A 19945-nucleotide genomic window follows, 5' to 3' on the forward strand; every position below is an offset into this window, starting at 1 on the left:
GCAATACACTAATATCGTGGTTTACCGGGAAACCTAAAGCTGCACTAGGTATACCATATATCAATTGAAAATGTACACATAACGTATCAATCGTACTTATAGGTTGTGGTTCGGAGAGCTTGTTAGTCCAAATAAAGAAGATTTGAAGCCAACGAAGATAAAAGCCAAGATTAGAGAAGCAGTCCTCGGTAAAATGACAAGCACACAACAAATGGTTCAATTGTATTTCTGTGGTATCCTTGAACACAGCATCTTCTCGACATAATGTAAACACACTAACTAGCGGAAGTGTTTGTGGGCAGGTAAGACTCTCGGGCAGGCGGGGATTATGCAAATGTGTTACCCAGTGACGTATACCGGTAAAACAGGCAAAAGATTAGAAAATATGACGACTCGTTAAGGCGATTCAGAATCGACTCTCTCTTTTGAGAGACAATATCTTTATTTATCATGCACTTTTTTGATTAACAACTTTGCAGACTGTTTTCATTTAAGGATAGCTACATTATAAACTGCAAAAGAGATATTTTTCAAAAACCCATATGACCTGCTCTTTAAGCAAGTTAAATTGATCAAAAGTGACAGAAGGTTTTTAGATCCACAAATAAGCATATTTGGATTATTTCTGAATGATCATGAGACTGAAAAAAAAGAAGAAGAAAAAGTTTTCACATAAATATTACTGTTTTTACTAGATTTTTAAACAAATAAATGCAGCCTTTGTGAGCAGTTTTTTTTTACCAATTCCACATGTTGGTGGTATATCTGTCAAAGCTCCTGGCAGGGCAAGCTGAATTAAACATTATGCCTACTCGTTGTAATGTGTATGATATAAAGCATTTCAATGTATTGGGCATCTCAGTCTAATCAGTCTCCCTTCACTAAATGCCATGACAAAATTATATTTTGATATTTTATATCAAGGTACACACTAGCAAATGGGACTGGTTCTTGCACATTACTGCTTGGTCTAAAAAGCTCTGTTTTATGTAAAAGGATAAAATAAAGAATAATTCCAAATTAATTATGTCACTTGGACAGGAATAACAAGAACGTAAGGCTCATTTTCACTCTCATCACAGTGACATGACGCGTGGCCGAGTGAATTTGTGCTCTGCATTTCACCCATCCAAGTGCACACACACACAGCAGTGAGTAGTGAACACACACACCTGGAGCAGTGGGCAGCCTTTTTTGCTGTGGTGCCTTGCTTAAGTGTCTCACCTCAGTCGTGGTATTGAGGGTAGAAGAGAGAGCTGTACATTCACTCCCCCCACCTACAATCCCTGCCAGTACCGAGACTCGAACCTGCAACCTTTGGGTTACAAGTCCGACTTGTACAGTGCATCAGGAAATGCTGTGAATCCATTGATATCAATGGCAATATTGGGCTATAAATGGAGAAGGAACAGTCCATCTGTATAATCATGCTCTTGAAAATTAGCCTAACTCAAACTTTCAACTAAAGATTTTTTTTTCTTTAATAAAGACAGAAAGATTTGTTGGAGCCTGGTGGTGGTGAAGCTGAAGTTACTCGACCGTGGTGTAGTTTGTTTATAATCTACATTTAGCTTTTCACTTCTGGTGATTGTACTTAGACAAATTTATAAAAAAATTTTGCGAAGATTATCACAATGAACCAAATGTGCAAGAATCATAAATTTAGAGCTTATTTTCTACAATAATCCAATAAAAAGTCAATGGAAAAATCCGATTGTGTTTTTGTCAAGGGAAACAGAGTTAGCCTACAAAAATACATTATCACTGCAAGACTCTCTGAGCTTACACATTCTTTTCTGTTTCCTGAATTCTAGAATCTAGTGTGCATGCAAACTGAAGAAATCACACAACACAACATGCAGTGAAATTTTGCTCTAAATTTATTCTTAGCCCCTAAAATTTAGCTGCATGTGCGAGTGATTGGTTACTCGATTGATGGCCACAGTTCATGTGCTGCACTGCATGTACACTGGTGGATTTGTTTCACAGCCATGAAAGAGGCATTACAACATACATTACCAATTCAACTTTTAGCAAAATAATATGACAAGTGAAAGTGAATCTATTGCAAGCTTGTATCCAGTAAATACAAGACCCAATGCCTTCTTCTTGGACCGGATGAAAACAGATGTTACATAATCTTTCCCTTTCTTCGCAGAGAGACAACTCTAAGAAAGTGTGTAAAGTTCAGTCTTGTATCTGACATGTTTGCAGCACCAAGTTTGAAGGCTGTGATGACTGGTAATTACCGCCAGCAGACAAGTAGGCCTTGGCACCTGTGTTTTCTCTGAGAGCAAGATAATGAAAAAACAACAGCGCTGTCGTCACCTTCGGGTTCCTGATTGCATTATCAAAACTACAGCCGGGCTTGGCGTCTGGGCGTGACCTTGTTAACTGCCAGGGTAATTAAGTTTAACCAATTGGGAGAGGGGATGATAAATTATTAGCAGGTAGATTTTGTTCACATTTTATTAAATTGGCCTGCCAAAAGGGTCGGCCAAATTATCTGGGGCCTCATTTGTTGGAGGCCGGCCACATTGGCGCATCTGTTACAATTATTTATAATTTCAAGCAGTCGAAAACCAACAGAGTTCGGCATCAGCCACGTAAAGCAATTTACAAATGATCTGATGAGGGAGCGTTTGCGTCTTTTCCCCTCATTTCTAGCCAGCAGGGGAAGATGAGGGGTGAAGAAGGAGAATAAAAGGGTGAGAAAAAGGAAGAGTGTGAAAGAGCATGAATGTGTGTGTGCAAAAGAAAGAGAGAGAGGGGGGAAAAAACAGTGTGCTGTAATTACAGAACACGATTAGGTTGTTCTGGGAGTTTTGCTGGCACTGGTGGTCTCAGTGTAGAAGCAGAGGGAACATATGGAGGGGCTCGTGATTGCTCTCCCCAAGGCCTGTGACCCGTCTGCTGGCAAAGCTGCAAGCTGCATCTGAATTAGACTGTTCTACACATGTACCATTTCTGCCACAAAACAAATCTGATCACCGTTAATTACAAAACAGCTATAATCAGGCCCCTGACTGTATGAAGCCAGTAGAGGAGGGATTCACTCTGGGCCAGGGTTGATCTAATATATGTGTGTAGCAAAGTGTTCCCTGCACTAGCATGAGCGTGATGGAGGTGTAAACACAGAGGCGTCTCTGCATGGCTGCGTGTTTGTATGAACACAGACGTGAGTGGCTCTCGGGTCAGGGTCGCGTGTGAGCAGGCCTGTGTTTTTAACTGATGATCAGAGCTCCTGCAGATGGACGGGGACTGTATGTGAGTGAATAAGTGACCGGCTGGGCATTTAACACATGGCTGGGGTTTATTAATGAGTCTCAGTACACACGCTGCTCATCTGATGAAAGCACTTGAGCACAAGAGGTCATATCATTATAGTAGAAAACATGCAAAACAAACTTACCAGCATCCAACAAAACGTTTTAGGACAGCCAGTGGCTGGATTAATTTGATGGTGTCCTTGCTAATACAGCTGTTTTTATATTTCATAATACTTTGAAGAAATATCAATATACAAGCTATGATTCAATTCTGTATACTGGGTTAAACAGCTGAAAGGTCATAGTATTTTTCTTATAATACACAAATCAAACATCTAAGACTGCCTTAGAGTTTCACTCAACTGACCGCTGCCAAAAGAACAAGCTGAATAGTGATATATGAAATTATGAAAGGACTTAATAAAGCCGTATTCCCTAGCAGAGTTTTTTTTTGTGTGAGCAAAAAAATGTCTTTTTTTCCCCCGTGCATGATACCTGAGTTTCACTGGCAAAACAATAAATAAATAAAAAATCACCAGTAATTATCCTGCAGTTACAGAAGCCTCTTTCCACCTAAGAGTAAAAATAAATAAACAAACAAATAAAAAAGTAATTTCTCATTATTGTGACTTTGTATCTTGCAATTGCAACTGTCACTTTATATTTCATAATGTAACAATTTTATTTATTTATTTATTTTTTATTTTTTACTTTATCTTAAGCTCACCGTTATTTTCACCGTTCACCGATATTTTCAAGATCTGAGGTAAATGTCTCTCATAGGCTATCAAAAAGACAAGTCTGACGATTTTAACTAGCTTTAATGTTGGTGGAAGGCCTGTATGTAAATGAGCAATGTGTTCTCTTTCTCAAATGTTTTCTGCACCCAGATCTTCCCGTCTATTTGACAGCAAAAATCACGTCATCTGGCTGACTTTTGACATCTCTAGGTTTTTATTAAAACTGCAGATCATTGTCCCATGATCTGTTTTTGTATCCCCACCCACAGACATTTGGCAACATGCCCAGTGCATTATGGGTGTTGAAGTTTTCCTACCCTTTTAGACAAAGGGAACACTGCAGCCCTTTTACTCTGTTTTCTCTAGTTAAGTTTCTCTAAATCCTCCCTATTTACTGCATAGACAGTCAAATTTTAATAAAAGGACAGTCTGATTAATGTGGAAAAAAATACCATTTATCGCATCAGAGTCTCGTCATGGCTGGTTAGGACACGGTAAAAGATGGAAAGGGGCTCCCACATACAATAGCCTAACTTACTAACAAAAACAAATAATTGTTCAGATGATTTCAATTTAGAGTCATATTGTTGTATATGTACAGTACACTGTATATACTGTATGTATCTTTGTTCAAACATATGGGCTCAATAATCAAAAGAAGCACCACTAATAACAGTTTATAATGCAAATCAAATTTAAATATTTTCTGATATACAAAGTGAAAGTGTTCATTTGGATTTGGTCATTACATGCTAACAGCCAGCAGCAGGTGGAGGTGCTGAACAACTGTTAAAGACACAAAGAATGGTCTCTGAAAAGTATAGGAAGCACTTGCTGTGGAAGTTCAATAGGTCTGATGAGACATCATCGGGCTAATGTTATCTAAACAAGTTGAGTGAAACAAACTGATGAGGCAGCCCACAGTGAGGGAGGCACTGCCTCCTAAAGATTTAAAGCCAAACACATCGGCAGCCTCTCAGTATGGAAGCTCAGGGTTTGAGCGTCAGATAGTGATCAAAAGAAACACATCTACTCATCTAAACATGACCCCACATAACAAGCCATGTGTGCAGGGAGCGGACACTTCAATTATACATCTGACAGCTCGGCTTTCACTAACACTAATAACACGCAGAGGCAGATATTGAGAGGAGCGTCTGGGTTCTAGAAGAGGGAGAAATGGGGAGAGAGACATTGAAATTTCATCACTTGGGAGGTTTCTCGGAATCTCAAAGTTTAATTAAATTCATAACATTCCACCTATTAAATAAATACTTCTATAGGTGATAAAGCTGATTAAGTGGCCCCTAAATGTCGTTGGCTGTCTATAAAAATCTGGCTAAACAGAGAAAAAAAATAGCAGCATTAATTAATTCTGGGATTTATCAATAAATTCACTTGAAACAGGTTAATAAAAATCTGCATGTCCAATCAATCCACACCACAAAATCAATTTGCCAGATGTAGATCCTAGAGGAGCAACAAACAATCACTCTGAGATGTGAGCAGCAATGCGGTTCTAACAGTTCTTTGACATTATTCATAATAAAACCTTGTCACTCAGTATAATAGCTCAAGTGCATAGGCAATTGAACAAAAGCTGCAATAAACCTCCTTGCCGCCACCGATTTGCCACATAGAGTGTTAAATGCATTGCTTATAGACTGTAAGATGCAACACTTCCTGTGTAATCCTCGGGAGGCCAATTTTAGATTTGGTTTTCAATGGCTTTTGACTAGAAAAGAAGAACCTACAAGGCTTAAGGCCTGATTTAGATCAGAGAACGACGCAGCATAGTGACAACCTGGGTCACGTCACCGCAGAGACAGACTGCCGGAAGAAACGGAAAGATAAAAAGAAATATAGATGTAGCGAAGCAAAAAAAACAGTGCAATTGGTAAGATCACTGGGATTTATTTCCAAAGAACAATGACATGGAATATACAGAAAAGCTCAGCCCAGTCTTTATGATGAATCGCTTGTTGTATTGAGTGAATCGCTTGTTTGAGTGACTTTGGATAAAAGTGTCTGCTAATTGAATAAATGTAAACATAATGCAAATTAGGTAACATGCTTGCAAAGTTACTTGTAGAATGCCTGGACTGTTGAAATAAAGTGTAACTGAAATATTTCTTACTTATTATTATATAAAAAAAAAAACTTTTAGAAACAGAGCTGTAGACTGTCTTTGAAATAAATGTAATAAAAAGTACAAAAATGAAAGCAAAATTTGGATTATTTATATGGGACAGGCCACATCCATCTTTCTAACCACAGAACATGATTTCGGCCTGCACTGGCCTTTGAGCTCTTAGTCACACAACTAGCCACACAATGGGCTTCTTTTTTGTTCCTCTTGGACTTTCCTTGCTCCATCACTCCTCCCTTATTCAAATGAGAGTCTGGTCTCGCTCAGCTCCCTCTGCTGATCAGCACTTTGATCATTCCTAACATTTAAAATTAAAATAAAGCTCTAACAACCAGTGCATTAGAATTTAACAGGTGTTCAGGTAGAAGCTGATACAGAATTTCAGATTACACTAGAATACACATCCCAGTCAGTGCAATTATAGCGGGGAAATGGAAAGCCCTCTTGACTGTGTTACACCTTGGGATAACTGATCAGATCACTTTGATGTCTGTAGGTAAAACTGTTAAGAAACAAAACAGCAAGGCAGCTGCTACATGTGTTCGGTAAACACAATTTCATATTCAAAGCAATACATTAGAACTCTGCATAAAGCATGCATGGATTATTGTGCATACCCAAAACCATGTGATGTGCTGACTTACTGTGATGCACAAGTGTACAAACACACAGAACACATGGTTACATCTGGCTACACCTACAACATCTCAGATTTGAGACGGACCTACTGTGGAAACCTTGCAATGGTTGTACTTAGTAACTGAACTATTTGCTACTCCTCAAGCTACATTTTCAGCACAAATCTACATGACTGCCACAAAACGACATAATTTCCACATTAGGCCATTTTCTACAAAGAAGATAAAGCATGAATGAATACTTTCAGCTTTAACAAACAGATGTGTTCATGAATCTCTAGAATTGCTTTGTGGCAAAATAAAAATAAAAACCTGGAGCTGAGCAATAGAAACAATGAAATACTAAATCTTAAAATGAGCAAAAGGGACATTAAAGTGAACATTTCTGTTTCAAATAAACGCTGCTCTTCTGACCTTTATTTTTATTAAAGAATCCCGAAAAAAATGTTTGTTTCTTTACAAAAATACTAAGCAGCATTACTGTTTTCAAAATTGATAACAATAAAAAATGTTGCGTGAGCACTAAATCAACATATTAGGATTTCTGAAAGATCATGTGACACTGAAGACTGGAGTAATGAATGCTAAAAATGTAGCTTTGCCATCACAGGAATAAATTACTTTAAGAAAACATTTATTTTAACCTATAAAATTTCTCAATATTACTATTTTAGTGGGTTTTTTTGGTAAAATTAATGCAGGCTTGGTGACATAAAAGACTTCTTAAAAATTTAAAAAAAAAAAATTAAAACTACAAAAATCTTACCCATGCCATATATACATAACTGATAATAACTGATCTGCTGAGAGGAGCTCTGGCAGTGTTCGAGCAGGGTTAATGCCAAATGCTTTGGAGTTGTCAGACAGCATGAAGTCTTGCAAAAATGAACAAAAACTCCTGGTCATCTCTTTCCATTCATCTCTTACTGAAAGGCATTTCATTTATTATGGATGCGGTTATACTAAGAGGAGAAAAAGGAAATGAACAGTGTGTGGTTTTGCTGAAGTGCTCTTTTAGCTTGCTTTGCATACAAAGGGCATTGAGCATGATGTAAATCTGTCATGGTGCTCCCCACACGGACTCACCTCACAGTGCCCCGCGGCGGCTGTGAAACTCTGCAGCTGTGCCTGGAGTTCTTGGATCTGCTGATCTCTCTGGCTGAGCTGCATGCTGAGGGCTGCTTCCCGCTGGCGGAGCTGTTCCTGGCTGTGCCAAAGGGCTTGGTATGACACGCTCAGCTCGCTGTGGAGCTGTCACAGCAGAAACAGACAGTGAAGGACAAGCTCGGTTAATGCAGTTAAGTCCTTGCTGGAACACAAGTTCACCCCCCAGGGGCACGCGTTCACTCGTGAGGACAGGCGCTAAGTTCACACAACAGATGCGCTCCAGTACCTTCTGGTAGGAGATGGTGTCTGCCGTGTGGGCCTCCTCTTGGCTGCGCAGGACTCTTTGCGTGTCCAGGTTAAGCCCCTCCAGCTGCTGAATGAGCTGGGCCTGTTCTCCTGCATGTTCCACACTCTGCCTGTACAGACACTGCAAGTCCTGGAGCTCGCATCTGGACACGAACATGCACACACATCACGGTCAACTCATATGGTCAGGGTTAATCAAAGCTCAGCCAGATCTGTGTAAGTGCTGCTTACTTGATTTGACAGAGCTGTTGTTCTTTGTCAGCTCCTTCCCGTTCTACAGTGGAAAGCTGAAGGGACAAAGCAGTTGAGCGACTCTGAGCCTCTAGCATGTCCTGTCTGCTTCTGAATAGTTCCTCTTCCAAATTCTGCAAGAGAAATTGATTGTTAATTGACACCTGGTTCAATGGCATGAAATACTTTTTTTTTTTTTGGTGTAGATCTATTAATTTATTCAAAACTCCATTAAAAATGCAATTCATACATACTGTACTGTACAGGCAGTTACTGTATCTTTCGGTGATGAACATGTTTTTAACTTCAAAAATAAAATTTTGAAGAACAAAGGGCATAATCTTTCATTATTGTATCTTAATAATAATAATAATAATAATAATAATAAATTAAATCACAAACTCCTTCACTGCTTATTTAAAAGCCTTTTCTCCACTGCATCAAAATCATGTGGTGTGCCTGACAAAGTCATGTGTTTTGTGTCATGTGTGACAAATATGTAGGAAATATGCAGGAATTAAGGGTGTATGTGAAATGTACATGTATGTAAAAAACAAAAACACGCCCTGGGAATGCACACTTTCTGCACGATGTAGTTAGAATGTTCCCAAAATTCAATAAATTGGGCAAAGAATGGCCCTGTATAAGTTTTTCTCTTATATTTCTATATGCTATAGGTAAGCATAGTTCTCAAATATCACCACAGTTGCAAATGTGAATTGAATTTATTCAACAGTTCAGTAAATATATGAGTTATGGTAATGTGAGTTACACTTTAGACAGAGTATTGCCAATACTGTCAGTTTTTACTCATTTCGGCAAAGAAAATAGTTCCAAACAAAGCCACAATGGAACTATTGTGCATCTCTGACCAACACACATTGGTGTTTCATTTCTGAATGAATAAGCATTTTTGAACCAATTAACGATTCAATGATCCATTCATAAATACAGTAATTTGCTTTGTTTCTTGAATAAATCAGCCATTTAACCAAATCTGTTGAATAAATGACTCAATCATTGATACTCATTAGTTTTAGTTTCATATTTTAAGGTAACATTTTATGTTTTTAAATTATTTCATATTTCAGTATTCAAAATATTATTTTTAAAACATTAATTCCATAGTGTTATTTATGCAGTTGTAATTGCAGTGTTAATACATTGAAATGCTTTTAGATTCGGCATCTGCCACTTCTACAGTGCAAAAATGGATTTTGTTGATACTTATTTAATTTGATTGGTAACACCCCATAGTGTCTTATTATTTTAATTGCATTCATTGATTAAATGTAAGAATTCGACAATGATGAAGCATACATCTAATAAGGTTTGAAATTGCTCTTATATAAGTAAAATGCCCTTGGAAATCAATTTAAGGAAATAAATACTGCCTCATAATAAAATAGTTTATTTCTGTCACTGCTGTGAGCGAACTACTGCACCACATAATTATGACAATTATGAACAGCTTTGGGAGTCAGCTGTCTCCCAATATGTTCTAATTATCATTATCAACAATCTATTTTGTCAATATCCCACCCCCTAGCAGAAATGGGGGGAAATGATAACAGAGCAAATTTTTTTATAAATAAATCATTCAAGATATTATTTTAAATAAATAAATGAATAAACAAATAAAAAAGAAAGGCACAAGGAGAAATTGCGATCCTTTTACTTGATCACTTTTAAATATTAGATATAAAATTTTATACAAAATGATTTTTGGCATAAAAGAAAAATCGATAATTTTGACCTATACAATGTATTGTTGGCTATTGCTACAAATATACCTGTGCTACTTATGACTGGTTTTGTGGTCCAGGGTCACATACATACATACATACATACATACATACATACATACATACATACATACATATATACATTTATTTATTTATTTTCCGAAAATGCTATAAAATATTTAACAAAAGAAACATAAATCCAACATGAATACAGAGAGTGCATTTAAAAAAAAAACATACATACATACAGTATGTTTTAAACTAGATTAAAAAAAAATATATATATATTTGTTCTTTTTTTTTTTATCATGGACACTCTTGTTTGACAACAAACCACCTCGGAGAACTTGACCACAGTGAAAAGGAACAAAGAAAGACAACGGAAGGAAAGTAAAAGATGAGCAACTAAAGCGGGAAGCCTATCAGCAGCATATCACAGGAGCTGATGGAGATAATGAGAAGCAAACAGATGCTGAGCATCAAACGCTCAGGCCAGGGAGAGCACGGGCCAGCCCTCATTAAAAACTAGCCAGTGCTGACAGGGGCACTGAGAGAGACAGAGAGCACAGGAGGAAAGGGGACACAGTCCGAGCACCACTACAGTCTAATTTAATTGGACTAGTTAGAGTTTAAGGTCCACACAGACCTGCTTCTGCCCTTCCCCATGTAGAGTAATGAACACAAATCTGTATGTAAAGCAGGTAATCACACAGGTGCTTGAGTGACACTCAACCCAAGAGGACACAAGCCCTATTAAACATACACAAATGCTGAACGAGGCCCTATGGAACATGCTAACAACAGCTCCTGCTCCGTCTATAGTAGGTCATTATAGCCCAAGTCGCTAAGCACCGCGACAGCAGGCAGGACTGATTCGGGGCCACATGTAAAACAGCTCTGGTCCCGTTGCACGGGGTACACTCCCGCTGTTGAGTGGGGAAAAGAAAAATTGGGCCCACCATGTTAACCCACCAAGTCATTATTTCTCCCCCCCCTGAACATATCTATCAATATTTAACATTTGCGCATTGTGAGACAAGTTCATTTACATGAAACCGCGTAGAAAGCGGCAGAAAAGAAGAAAAAAAGAGAACAGGGCGCGAAGCGGGGGACCTTACCTTGACTCTGGAACTGCTGACGGCCTCTTGGTCCCGCAATCTCTCTAGCTCTGCCTGAGAGGCTGAGTGCTGAGCATCTAATTGTTGCCTGGCTTCCTGCAGGGTATGCCTGCCCTCCTCCTCGCACTCCTGCGCCTGCCTCCTTGCTTCCTGCCAGGGAAAAGAGAGCGAGAGACGGTCGCAGTATTGGGATGAAAGGGCGGCAGAGCGGGCAGGGCCAGAGAGGGAAGTTTGGAGCTTACCTGCGTTGGCAGGGCAAGCCGAAGCCCACGCAGGTAGCCTGGCGCAGGGGCCAGCTTTAGCTCTAATGACAGCTCTAATGAGAATAGCTCCACAACAGGCCCATTAGTCCTGCCAGCCTGCCTTTGATGCTGATCTTTCGCTCCTTTCTTTTTTGCCCGCACTATCCTTCCCTCCCTTTGCTAAGAGAGACCCTGAAAAGACACATCCTCCCCAGATCTTCACTTTATCAATTAATCATGCCAGTCCCATCAGAAGGTAATTAAGGAGAAGCCACATCACATACACACTCTTTCCTCTGCTCGGCCATCATTAAGTATTTATTGAGAAAGTTAGTTGCTTTTCCGAGCTACGCTGTCGCTACCACCCCCGCCCTCGCCGCCCCTGCCCCCGACCCGGGATTTTGAGGCCTTAGGCAACTGCCTCCAGGGGCTTGTCAGTTTTTTCCCCCTCCCTCTTTTCCTGGTGTCACAGGCACAGAGGCAGTGCTTTAAAAGTGGTGCTAGTGGAAATTTGTCCAAACCTTAAGTTGTCGACTCTTATTCCCCAGTCTGTGTTGCAGAGCTGCCAGTTCTTTCTTCATTAGACCGCACTCTTCCTCACTGCCACGCAACTGCTGGACTCGGTTGTTTATCTCCTGCTCTTGTACCGTCACTTTCTGTTTAAATAGTCACACAAGTGATCGTGAGAGACAGCCGTTAGTCACAAGCAATCTGGGTATGAGTGTTTACAGGACTGAGAGTTAGGTTTCATTAATAGTTTCTGTAATGGGGTCAGCTGTTGCATTATACGGAGATGGGAAAGCATGTCACAGGCGTTTTGTCCTGTATTGCTAAATGTGGGACACTGGTGCTGGCTGTACTATGATGTTTCAACAGGACATGATAAAGCTAAAAAATTATTCAGTGGTTACATGCTACATTGTTTAAGTAAACGGTTTCTGAAGAAATAATATTGAAAGGCCAAAATCATTGCTGTTTAATTAGCACTTCTCCAATGAGAAGTGTCTCTAGTATCTATTCTGTATGAGCGGATTGTGTGATAGCGTGTAAAAGTGTGGATAAGCTACTATAGGTAAACACGTCAGCAGTGTGGACGCAAGTCCCTGTGCCCAAAAATGATGGTAGAGCAGCAATATGAAAAATTTGTTTGGCTGAAATATTGAGGTGGCTTGTTGCCAAAAAAATTTACTACCGGAGAACACAACGCCCGATATAATTGCCCAAATTGAATTACAAAACTTTATTTACAGTTACAGTATTTTTGGTTAAATGAAAACGTGATACAAAATTCACATCGGGGCATGAATTAGACACAAAACAGTTGTAGTGCCCATGTGTTGAATGTGTGCACACAAGTTCACTGACAATACTCAGAACTAAAAGCAGACTGAAAAATGAAGCATATCACAGGGAAAGTTCACCCAAAACAAAAGTTTTATCATTCCAAACCATAAGACCTTCATTTATCTTTGAAACACAAAGAAAGATATTATGAGAGATTTTTGATTGAAACTGCATTACACCAAAATTCTGAAGTTTCAGAAAGTTCGTAAAGAGATTGCAAATTGTGTGTCAAGCAAGCATGATTGAGCTTCTCTTTACCATATTTGATGAGCTCTATGTAATGCACATTGACCAATGTTTACATCTAAATAAAGACCTAAATTAAATCTGCTCAATGTGACTTTGCTGTAGCCTGGATTTGAACTGCTGGTTTCGTCTGGTCAGAGGGGAACTGGCCCCCCCGACTGAGCCTGGTTTCTCCCAAGGTTTTTTTCTCCATTCTGTCACCGATGGAGTTTTGGTTCCTTGCCTCTGGCTTGCTTAGTTGGGGACACTTCATTTCCAGCGATATCGTCGACTTGATTGCACAGATACTGAACTGAGCTGGATGATGACATCACTGAATTCAATGATGAACTGCCTTTAACTGAAAATTGAGTGTTTACTATTGTCATTTTGCATTATTGACACAATATTTTCCTAATTAATTCTGTACAGTTGCTTTGACACAATCTGTATGGTTAAAAGCACTATATAAATAAAGGTGACTTGACTTGACTTGATAGTGGGACAGCAATTGCTCAGGTTTCAGTAAAAACATTATCCATTTTGTTCTGAAGATGAACAAAATTCTTATGGGATGACATGGAATGACATAAGGGTATATAATTGATGACAGAATTTTCATTTTTGGGTGAACTACCCCCTTGTTCTGTGTTCAGTGCAAATATTCAATATCGTTCACAGTTATCCCTCTTCCATCTCAGTTATTCCGATAATGCGTTCCTATTGCTAGCACTCACTTCAACCGGGTTGTGACAACTCGACACTGATATCTCAAAAAATAACCCTGAGCTGTGGGAGGCAATTAATTGCCATGTTTGGGGAAATCACTTGAATCTTTCTAGATAGAGAACTTATTTTCAGTCTGTGCACCATGCAAATGCAGGTTTTAATAGAGATTTATAGCACAAGTGAAGCTCAATTCAAAATGTTGATAATGAAGTAGGCAAGCACTGTTTCAACCCTAGTACTTCTCAATTGGTAGGAAAAGAGGTTTAAAGAAGTTAAGAGGTCTAGGACAGAGAGATTAGCATTAGAAATCCCCAGCGAAGTTCAAAAATGAAAGCTAATTATGTTACAAAAATGGAAGAAGAGGGGTAATGGAAGGGGGTGGGGTGAGAGGAAAGCTGGTCAAAGTTAGTGTGGAAATGCAGAGATGAGATGAGGATTCAGCAGACCATCACATGGCCAAGGAAGGAAAAAGCAATTAATCACATTTGGATTCGTTTGGTGCAAAATTTGGATGAGACGAATGCCAGTGGTTTTGAGTGGTACCCAGAATTCTGATTATTAATGAGTTTCTCAAACAGGGCACAATGGCCATATTCCACTAACAGGCCAGTGCAACTTAAACCTGACAGAAGAAAAGACTCATTCAAAACTGTAACTTAATTTTTAATCTATTAAAAATATTGCATACTAAAGCATCAACTTCAGAATGTGCACAGTTGGCTCTGAATCTGAAACAAAGCCATTTGTGGCCTTTGTTTCAGATTACACTATATTGAGGAATTGCTGACCAGACATATTAATATACAGGATCAGTATTCAGTTGCTCTGGATATGACAACATGTCTGCCATCTTGGAACGATCATTTCATACAAACCTTCAAACATTTCATATTTATGACTTATATAATGCAGGTCATTTAACCTTCACTGTAACAAACTGCTGTAAAAATTACAGCAATATTTTACAGCAGCAGGCTGTTTTTCTAATAATACAGCATATTGCTATGCATTCTGGGGTCGCGTGACGTTTGGCGCAAATGTACAGCATATTGCTGTAAATTTCAAATCTACAGAGATGGGATCTTCAACGGTTGAGATTCGGGAGCGGCAATAGGAATGATTCACAACTGTGGTAAGTGACTTATTTCAGTTTTTTATTTTTCATGTTTGGTAACTGTAGTAGTATATTAAGGTATCTACATTCACAGTTCATATTGATAACCCCGGATTCACGCATCCTCCGTCCGCGGGGTGCGAGGGAGACTTGCACTGGGTTTCGGGAGCATGGGCGCGGTAGGATTTCACACATTACCCGGCCTCATAGCAGCTATGGGCAGAAAATCTCTGGTATCCTATGTTAAGAATTACATGCTTCAGTGACAATAGTTGATATTCACGGTAACCACGTGTTGATCAGCACACTTTGCCGTGATTATTTGTAATCGAATTTGCAGTAATCTGTTAACACGGAACCGAAATGAAAACGCGTGCTAAAGTCTCGCGACTCACGGTCACCGGCAGCCCGCTCACGGAGGATGTGTGTGCCGTGCTGAACGGTGCTGTTAACTTAACTAGCGAGATGTGTACTTGAGGACCTTTGCTAATTTTCGCATTGTTTGTTTGTAATGCCTCTTTTTAACTTGGGTTAAAAAGAGCCCAACTTCCAACTTCCTGTCTGTCCTTGCCACTCTGTTCGCAGCATACTACATATTCACCCTGGAGTACCAGGAAGAGACAGCCGGTAACTTGGACATTCAAAGGTAATAGTTTAATTCTTACAGTATCAGTAACATGTGTGTGTATATATATTTTTTGAACCAAAATACAGCAAAAGCAGTAATTTTGTGAAATATATATATTTTTTACTATTTAAAATTACTGCTTTCTATTTGAATATATTTTAAAATGTAATTTATTTCTGTAATCAAAGCTGAATTTTCAGCATCATTACTTCAGTCTTCAGTGTCACATGATCCTTCAGAAATCATTCTAATATGTTGATTTGCTGCTCAAGAAACATTTTTATTATTATTATTATAAATATTTAAAACAGTTGAGTAAATTTTTTTCAGGTTTTTTAGATTAATAGAAAGATCTAAAGATCAGCATGTATCTGAAATAAAAAGCTTTTGTAACATTATACACTAAACCAGGGGTCCCCAAACTACGGCCCACGGGCCGAATGTGGCCCACCCGCACATTTGGACCGGCCCTCTGAACAATGCCAGAGACATATTTAGAAAATTTAATTTTAAATATACGGTTTCACTTATATCATGTCTATATTTGATAATAAATATTGGCTTTCAGACTAAAATTTCCCTTATTTATTAACGTAGCCTAATTATTTGTTAAATTCACCTACCAACAGAATGGTACGTTCAACATAACGTACCATCGTGATCGAACAGGTGACGCGCGAACCAGCAAAAAAATTAAAAGAGACGACAAAATGGCCAAACGGTTGGGAAAGAGAAATGTTGATTCAGAATGCATGGTATTTAACCAAAAGTGGACAAGTGATTATTTTTTTGTTCAGTGCAAAGAAGTGGCTGTTTGTCTCATCTGTCAAGAAACAGTGTCTGTGTTCAAAGAATACAATCTGCACCGACAGCTACCCGAAATCAACACCTTTCTTCTGACAAAGGGCAAAACTGTCCCAGAACTGATCGACGCAGAATGGAAATGGGACCTCGCCTTCTTAACAGATGTGACAGAAATGTTGAACTGCCTCAACTTGCAGCACCAAGGCAAGGGGAAACTAATATGTGACATGTATTCCCACATAAAAGCATTTGAGGTGAAACTAGCACTGCTTGTGGGACAAGTGCAAAAGCAAGACTTCACTCATCTCCCCGTTACCCAAAGTCTCTCAACTGAGAAACCAGTGGATCCATTCCCAGCTGAAAAGTCCGTGGAAGCGCTGGAAATGCTGAAGGCGGAGTTTGACGTGCGATTCCGTGAGCTACATGTCCACTCTAAAGAAATCCGCCTTTTCTTTGCTGCCGACATTGATGAAGCCCTGCCTTCTTATCAGTTTGAGTTGGCTGAGTTACAGAACTGTGATGTTCTGAAAGATGCATTTAAGCCCAACGGTCTCCTTGAATTCTATGCTGCCCTCCCTATCAAGACATACCCAAACATCAAAAGGCATGCAATGAAGATGTCTATATGTCTCTTGAAAAGTGATAATTTGTCTGTACGGTGCATAACAAAATAAACTATTCTAGCATTAGGAGGCATAGTAAATCCATTTAAAATCATAATAAAATCTCCACAATAATACTAGTAGTCACTCCGGCCCATGTATTTTTCTGTTACAAACTGACCTGGCCCCCCATTAAAGAAAGGGAAAATTATGTGGCCCTTGCAGAAAAAAGTTTGGGGACCCCTGAGCTTGGGGTCAGTATATTTAAAACCTTATATATAATAATGAAATTATGAAATTATAGAAATTAATACTTTTATTTAACATGGATGCATTAAATTGATCAAAAGTGATGTTAAAGACATTTATGTTACAAAATATTTCTATTTTAGATAAATGCTGTCCTTCTGAACTTTCTAGTCATCAAAGAAACATTTTTTTTTTTGAGCAGCAAATCAGCATATTAGAACGATTTCTGAAGGATCATGTGACACTGAAGACTGGAGTAATGATGCTGAAAATTCAGCTTTGATCACAGAAATAAATTACAGTTTAACAGATATTCAAATAGAAAGCAGTTATTTTAAATAGTAAAAATATTTCACAATATTACTGCTTTTGCTGTATTTACATTTAGTAATTTAGCAGACGCTTTTATCCAAAGCGACTTACAAAAGAGCAATGATATGCAAGTGCCATAACAGTCAGCTTAACGCAGTACACGTAGCAAGTTTTTTTTTTTTTTTTTTTTATTAATTATTTTGGATCAAATAAATGCAGGCTTGGTGAGCAGAAGAGAATTCTTTAAAAAACATTAAAGGTGCCATAGAATGCAAAAATCACTTTTATAAGGTATTTGAACACAGTTGTGCAAGCAGTGTGTGAAAACAACCAGCCTGTAATGGTAAAAATCCACCCACTCATTGTTTTATAAACCCAATAAATCATAAACAGTCTCTCCACACTAGCAGTTCCAGATTTCTCACTACTATGATGTCATACTCGGGGAAAGTCCGGCCCATTTGTGACGCTCTCTGCCCTATTAGCATATACACACAGCCAGTGTTGCCAACTTAGCGACTTTTCAGACCCCCCGGCGACTTTCTTTCCAAATAAGCGACTAGTGTCAAATCTAGTGACTTCTTGGACAAACCTTAGCGAGTCTCTGTGATCGCTGGTACTGACGCAACGGTGCGAGGTCAGCGTGCACACACCTCTCTCTCTGCGTCTGCTCTGCACAGCGAGTGGCTGAGAGGAGCAGCGCCTTCAGTTAAAATAGATATTATGTTGCTTCTCTAATTTTACATGCAAATATAGCCGAAATCACAGCACAGGAATTGTCTTTTTCTTGTCTTTTCTTATGTGCGTTTCATTTCATCAGACGATGGCTCAAATATAAAGCAGGATTTTTGTGCAGATTAACGTCTTGGAAGGGAGAGCTGGTTATGTAGTCTTAAAGGGCCGCATTTCAGTCACTATTTCATATTTATTCTGTTGTCTGACAACAGAAACAGTAATATATATAAATGAAAACAGTTTTATTGAGAATTTGGCTGCATTAAAATACAGTATGTGAGCAGAGAGACAAACCAATGTAAAAAGAATATGCTAATTAGTGTATGACGTGATCTGGCGACATTTAGCGACTTTTCAAACTGGCTTTAGCTACTTTCTATTGAAAGAAGTTGGCAACACTGCACACAGCCCTGAGTGAGAAGCAGCGGTCCGCCATTACTGTTTTCTTGCTGTAGCTGCTAGAGGTACAATGTCAGCGACAAAGAGTCGTTAAAAGTGTAGTGTGTTCGGATGTACCAACGAACATAGGAGTCTCCATAGACCGCTGAGGACACGGTGGTTAAATTTAATTTTCGAAGTAAATGTCCCGGAAAAAAACAGAAAAGTCCTATACGTTTGTGCTAACATTTTACGCCAGACTGCCTCACAAAAGAGGGTCAGTTCAGCGCTGGAGTTGTGCAAAGATTTCTTATGAAAGAGGGATCGATACCAACGCTTCGTGCGCAAATGTCCAGACTCCAGACACAGTAAGCATCACGCCTCATATTTTGTTTTCCAAAAGAGCTTCTTGGCTCTCTGTAAGGCTAATGTTGCTAAAGCTACCATCGTCTCTGCCTATTTTCTCTAATGCTGCCTTCACGTGCTACCATAATGATCGTAAATAGGAATGTGGTAGTTAAAAATTGCATTTGGAAGCAATGTGAGGATCAGTAACACGATAACCACCAGTTAAACCGTAAAATCGGTATGCCGGCGAGCATGAGCGCTTAAAGCTCTGCACTCTTCTGAAAAGGGAGGCGGGAGCTCCAGCTCATTTTCATTTAAAGGGGACAAACACAAAAAACAGCGCGTTTTGGCTCATACCCTAAAAGTGGCAATTTCAACAAGCTATAAAAAATTATCTGTGGAGTATTTTGATATAAAACTTCACATACACACTCTGGGGACATCAGAGAACAATTTAAAATATTGTATCAATGCATTCTATGGCACCTTTAAAAATCTTGCTGTCCAAAAGCTTTTGACTGGTAGAGTACATACAGGTGCATCTCAATAAATTAGAATGTCGTGGAAATGTTAATTTATTTCAGTAATTCAACTCAAATTGTGAAACTCGTGTATTAAATAAAGTCAATGCACACAGACTGAAGTAGTTTAAGTCTTTGGTTCTTTTAATTGTGATGATTTTGGCTCCCATTTAACAAAAACCCACCAATTCACTATCTCAACGAATTAGAATATGGTGATATGCCAATCAGCTAATCAACTCAAAACACCTGCAAAGGTTTCCTGAGCCTTCAAAATGGTCTCTCAGTTTGGTTCACTAGGCTACACAATCATGGGGAAGACTGTTGATCTGACAGTAGTCCAGAAGACAATCATTGACACCCTTCACAAGGAGGGTAAGCCACAAACATTCATTGCCAAAGAAGCTGGCT

General features: G+C 38.9%; 1 protein-coding gene and 1 long non-coding RNA gene across 3 annotated transcripts in view; one reads left to right on the forward strand and one right to left on the reverse strand.

The window, feature by feature from the left end:
* The window catches only part of cntln (centlein, centrosomal protein), a 106039-nt gene that overhangs the window by 72848 nt on the left and 13246 nt on the right, over window positions 1-19945 (reverse strand). For both annotated transcript variants that reach the window (XM_016285348.1, XM_016285347.1), the window contains exons 5-9: window positions 12067-12201; window positions 11304-11453; window positions 8441-8574; window positions 8190-8352; window positions 7883-8047 (exon numbers count right to left, since the gene is read on the reverse strand). In XM_016285348.1, the coding sequence (XP_016140834.1) occupies window positions 7883-8047; window positions 8190-8352; window positions 8441-8574; window positions 11304-11453; window positions 12067-12201 (747 nt within the window). The remainder of the gene's footprint in view (window positions 1-7882; window positions 8048-8189; window positions 8353-8440; window positions 8575-11303; window positions 11454-12066; window positions 12202-19945) is intronic.
* LOC107595062 (uncharacterized) overlaps window positions 14898-19945 on the forward strand; it is a 6289-nt gene continuing 1241 nt past the window's right edge. The window contains exons 1-2 of the long non-coding RNA XR_001610225.1: window positions 14898-14975; window positions 15543-15603. This is a non-coding gene — a long non-coding RNA (uncharacterized lncRNA). The remainder of the gene's footprint in view (window positions 14976-15542; window positions 15604-19945) is intronic.

This window comes from Sinocyclocheilus grahami, unplaced genomic scaffold (genome assembly GCF_001515645.1).
Source record: "Sinocyclocheilus grahami isolate Dianchi unplaced genomic scaffold, SAMN03320097.WGS_v1.1 scaffold196.1, whole genome shotgun sequence".
NCBI lineage: Eukaryota > Metazoa > Chordata > Actinopteri > Cypriniformes > Cyprinidae > Sinocyclocheilus > Sinocyclocheilus grahami.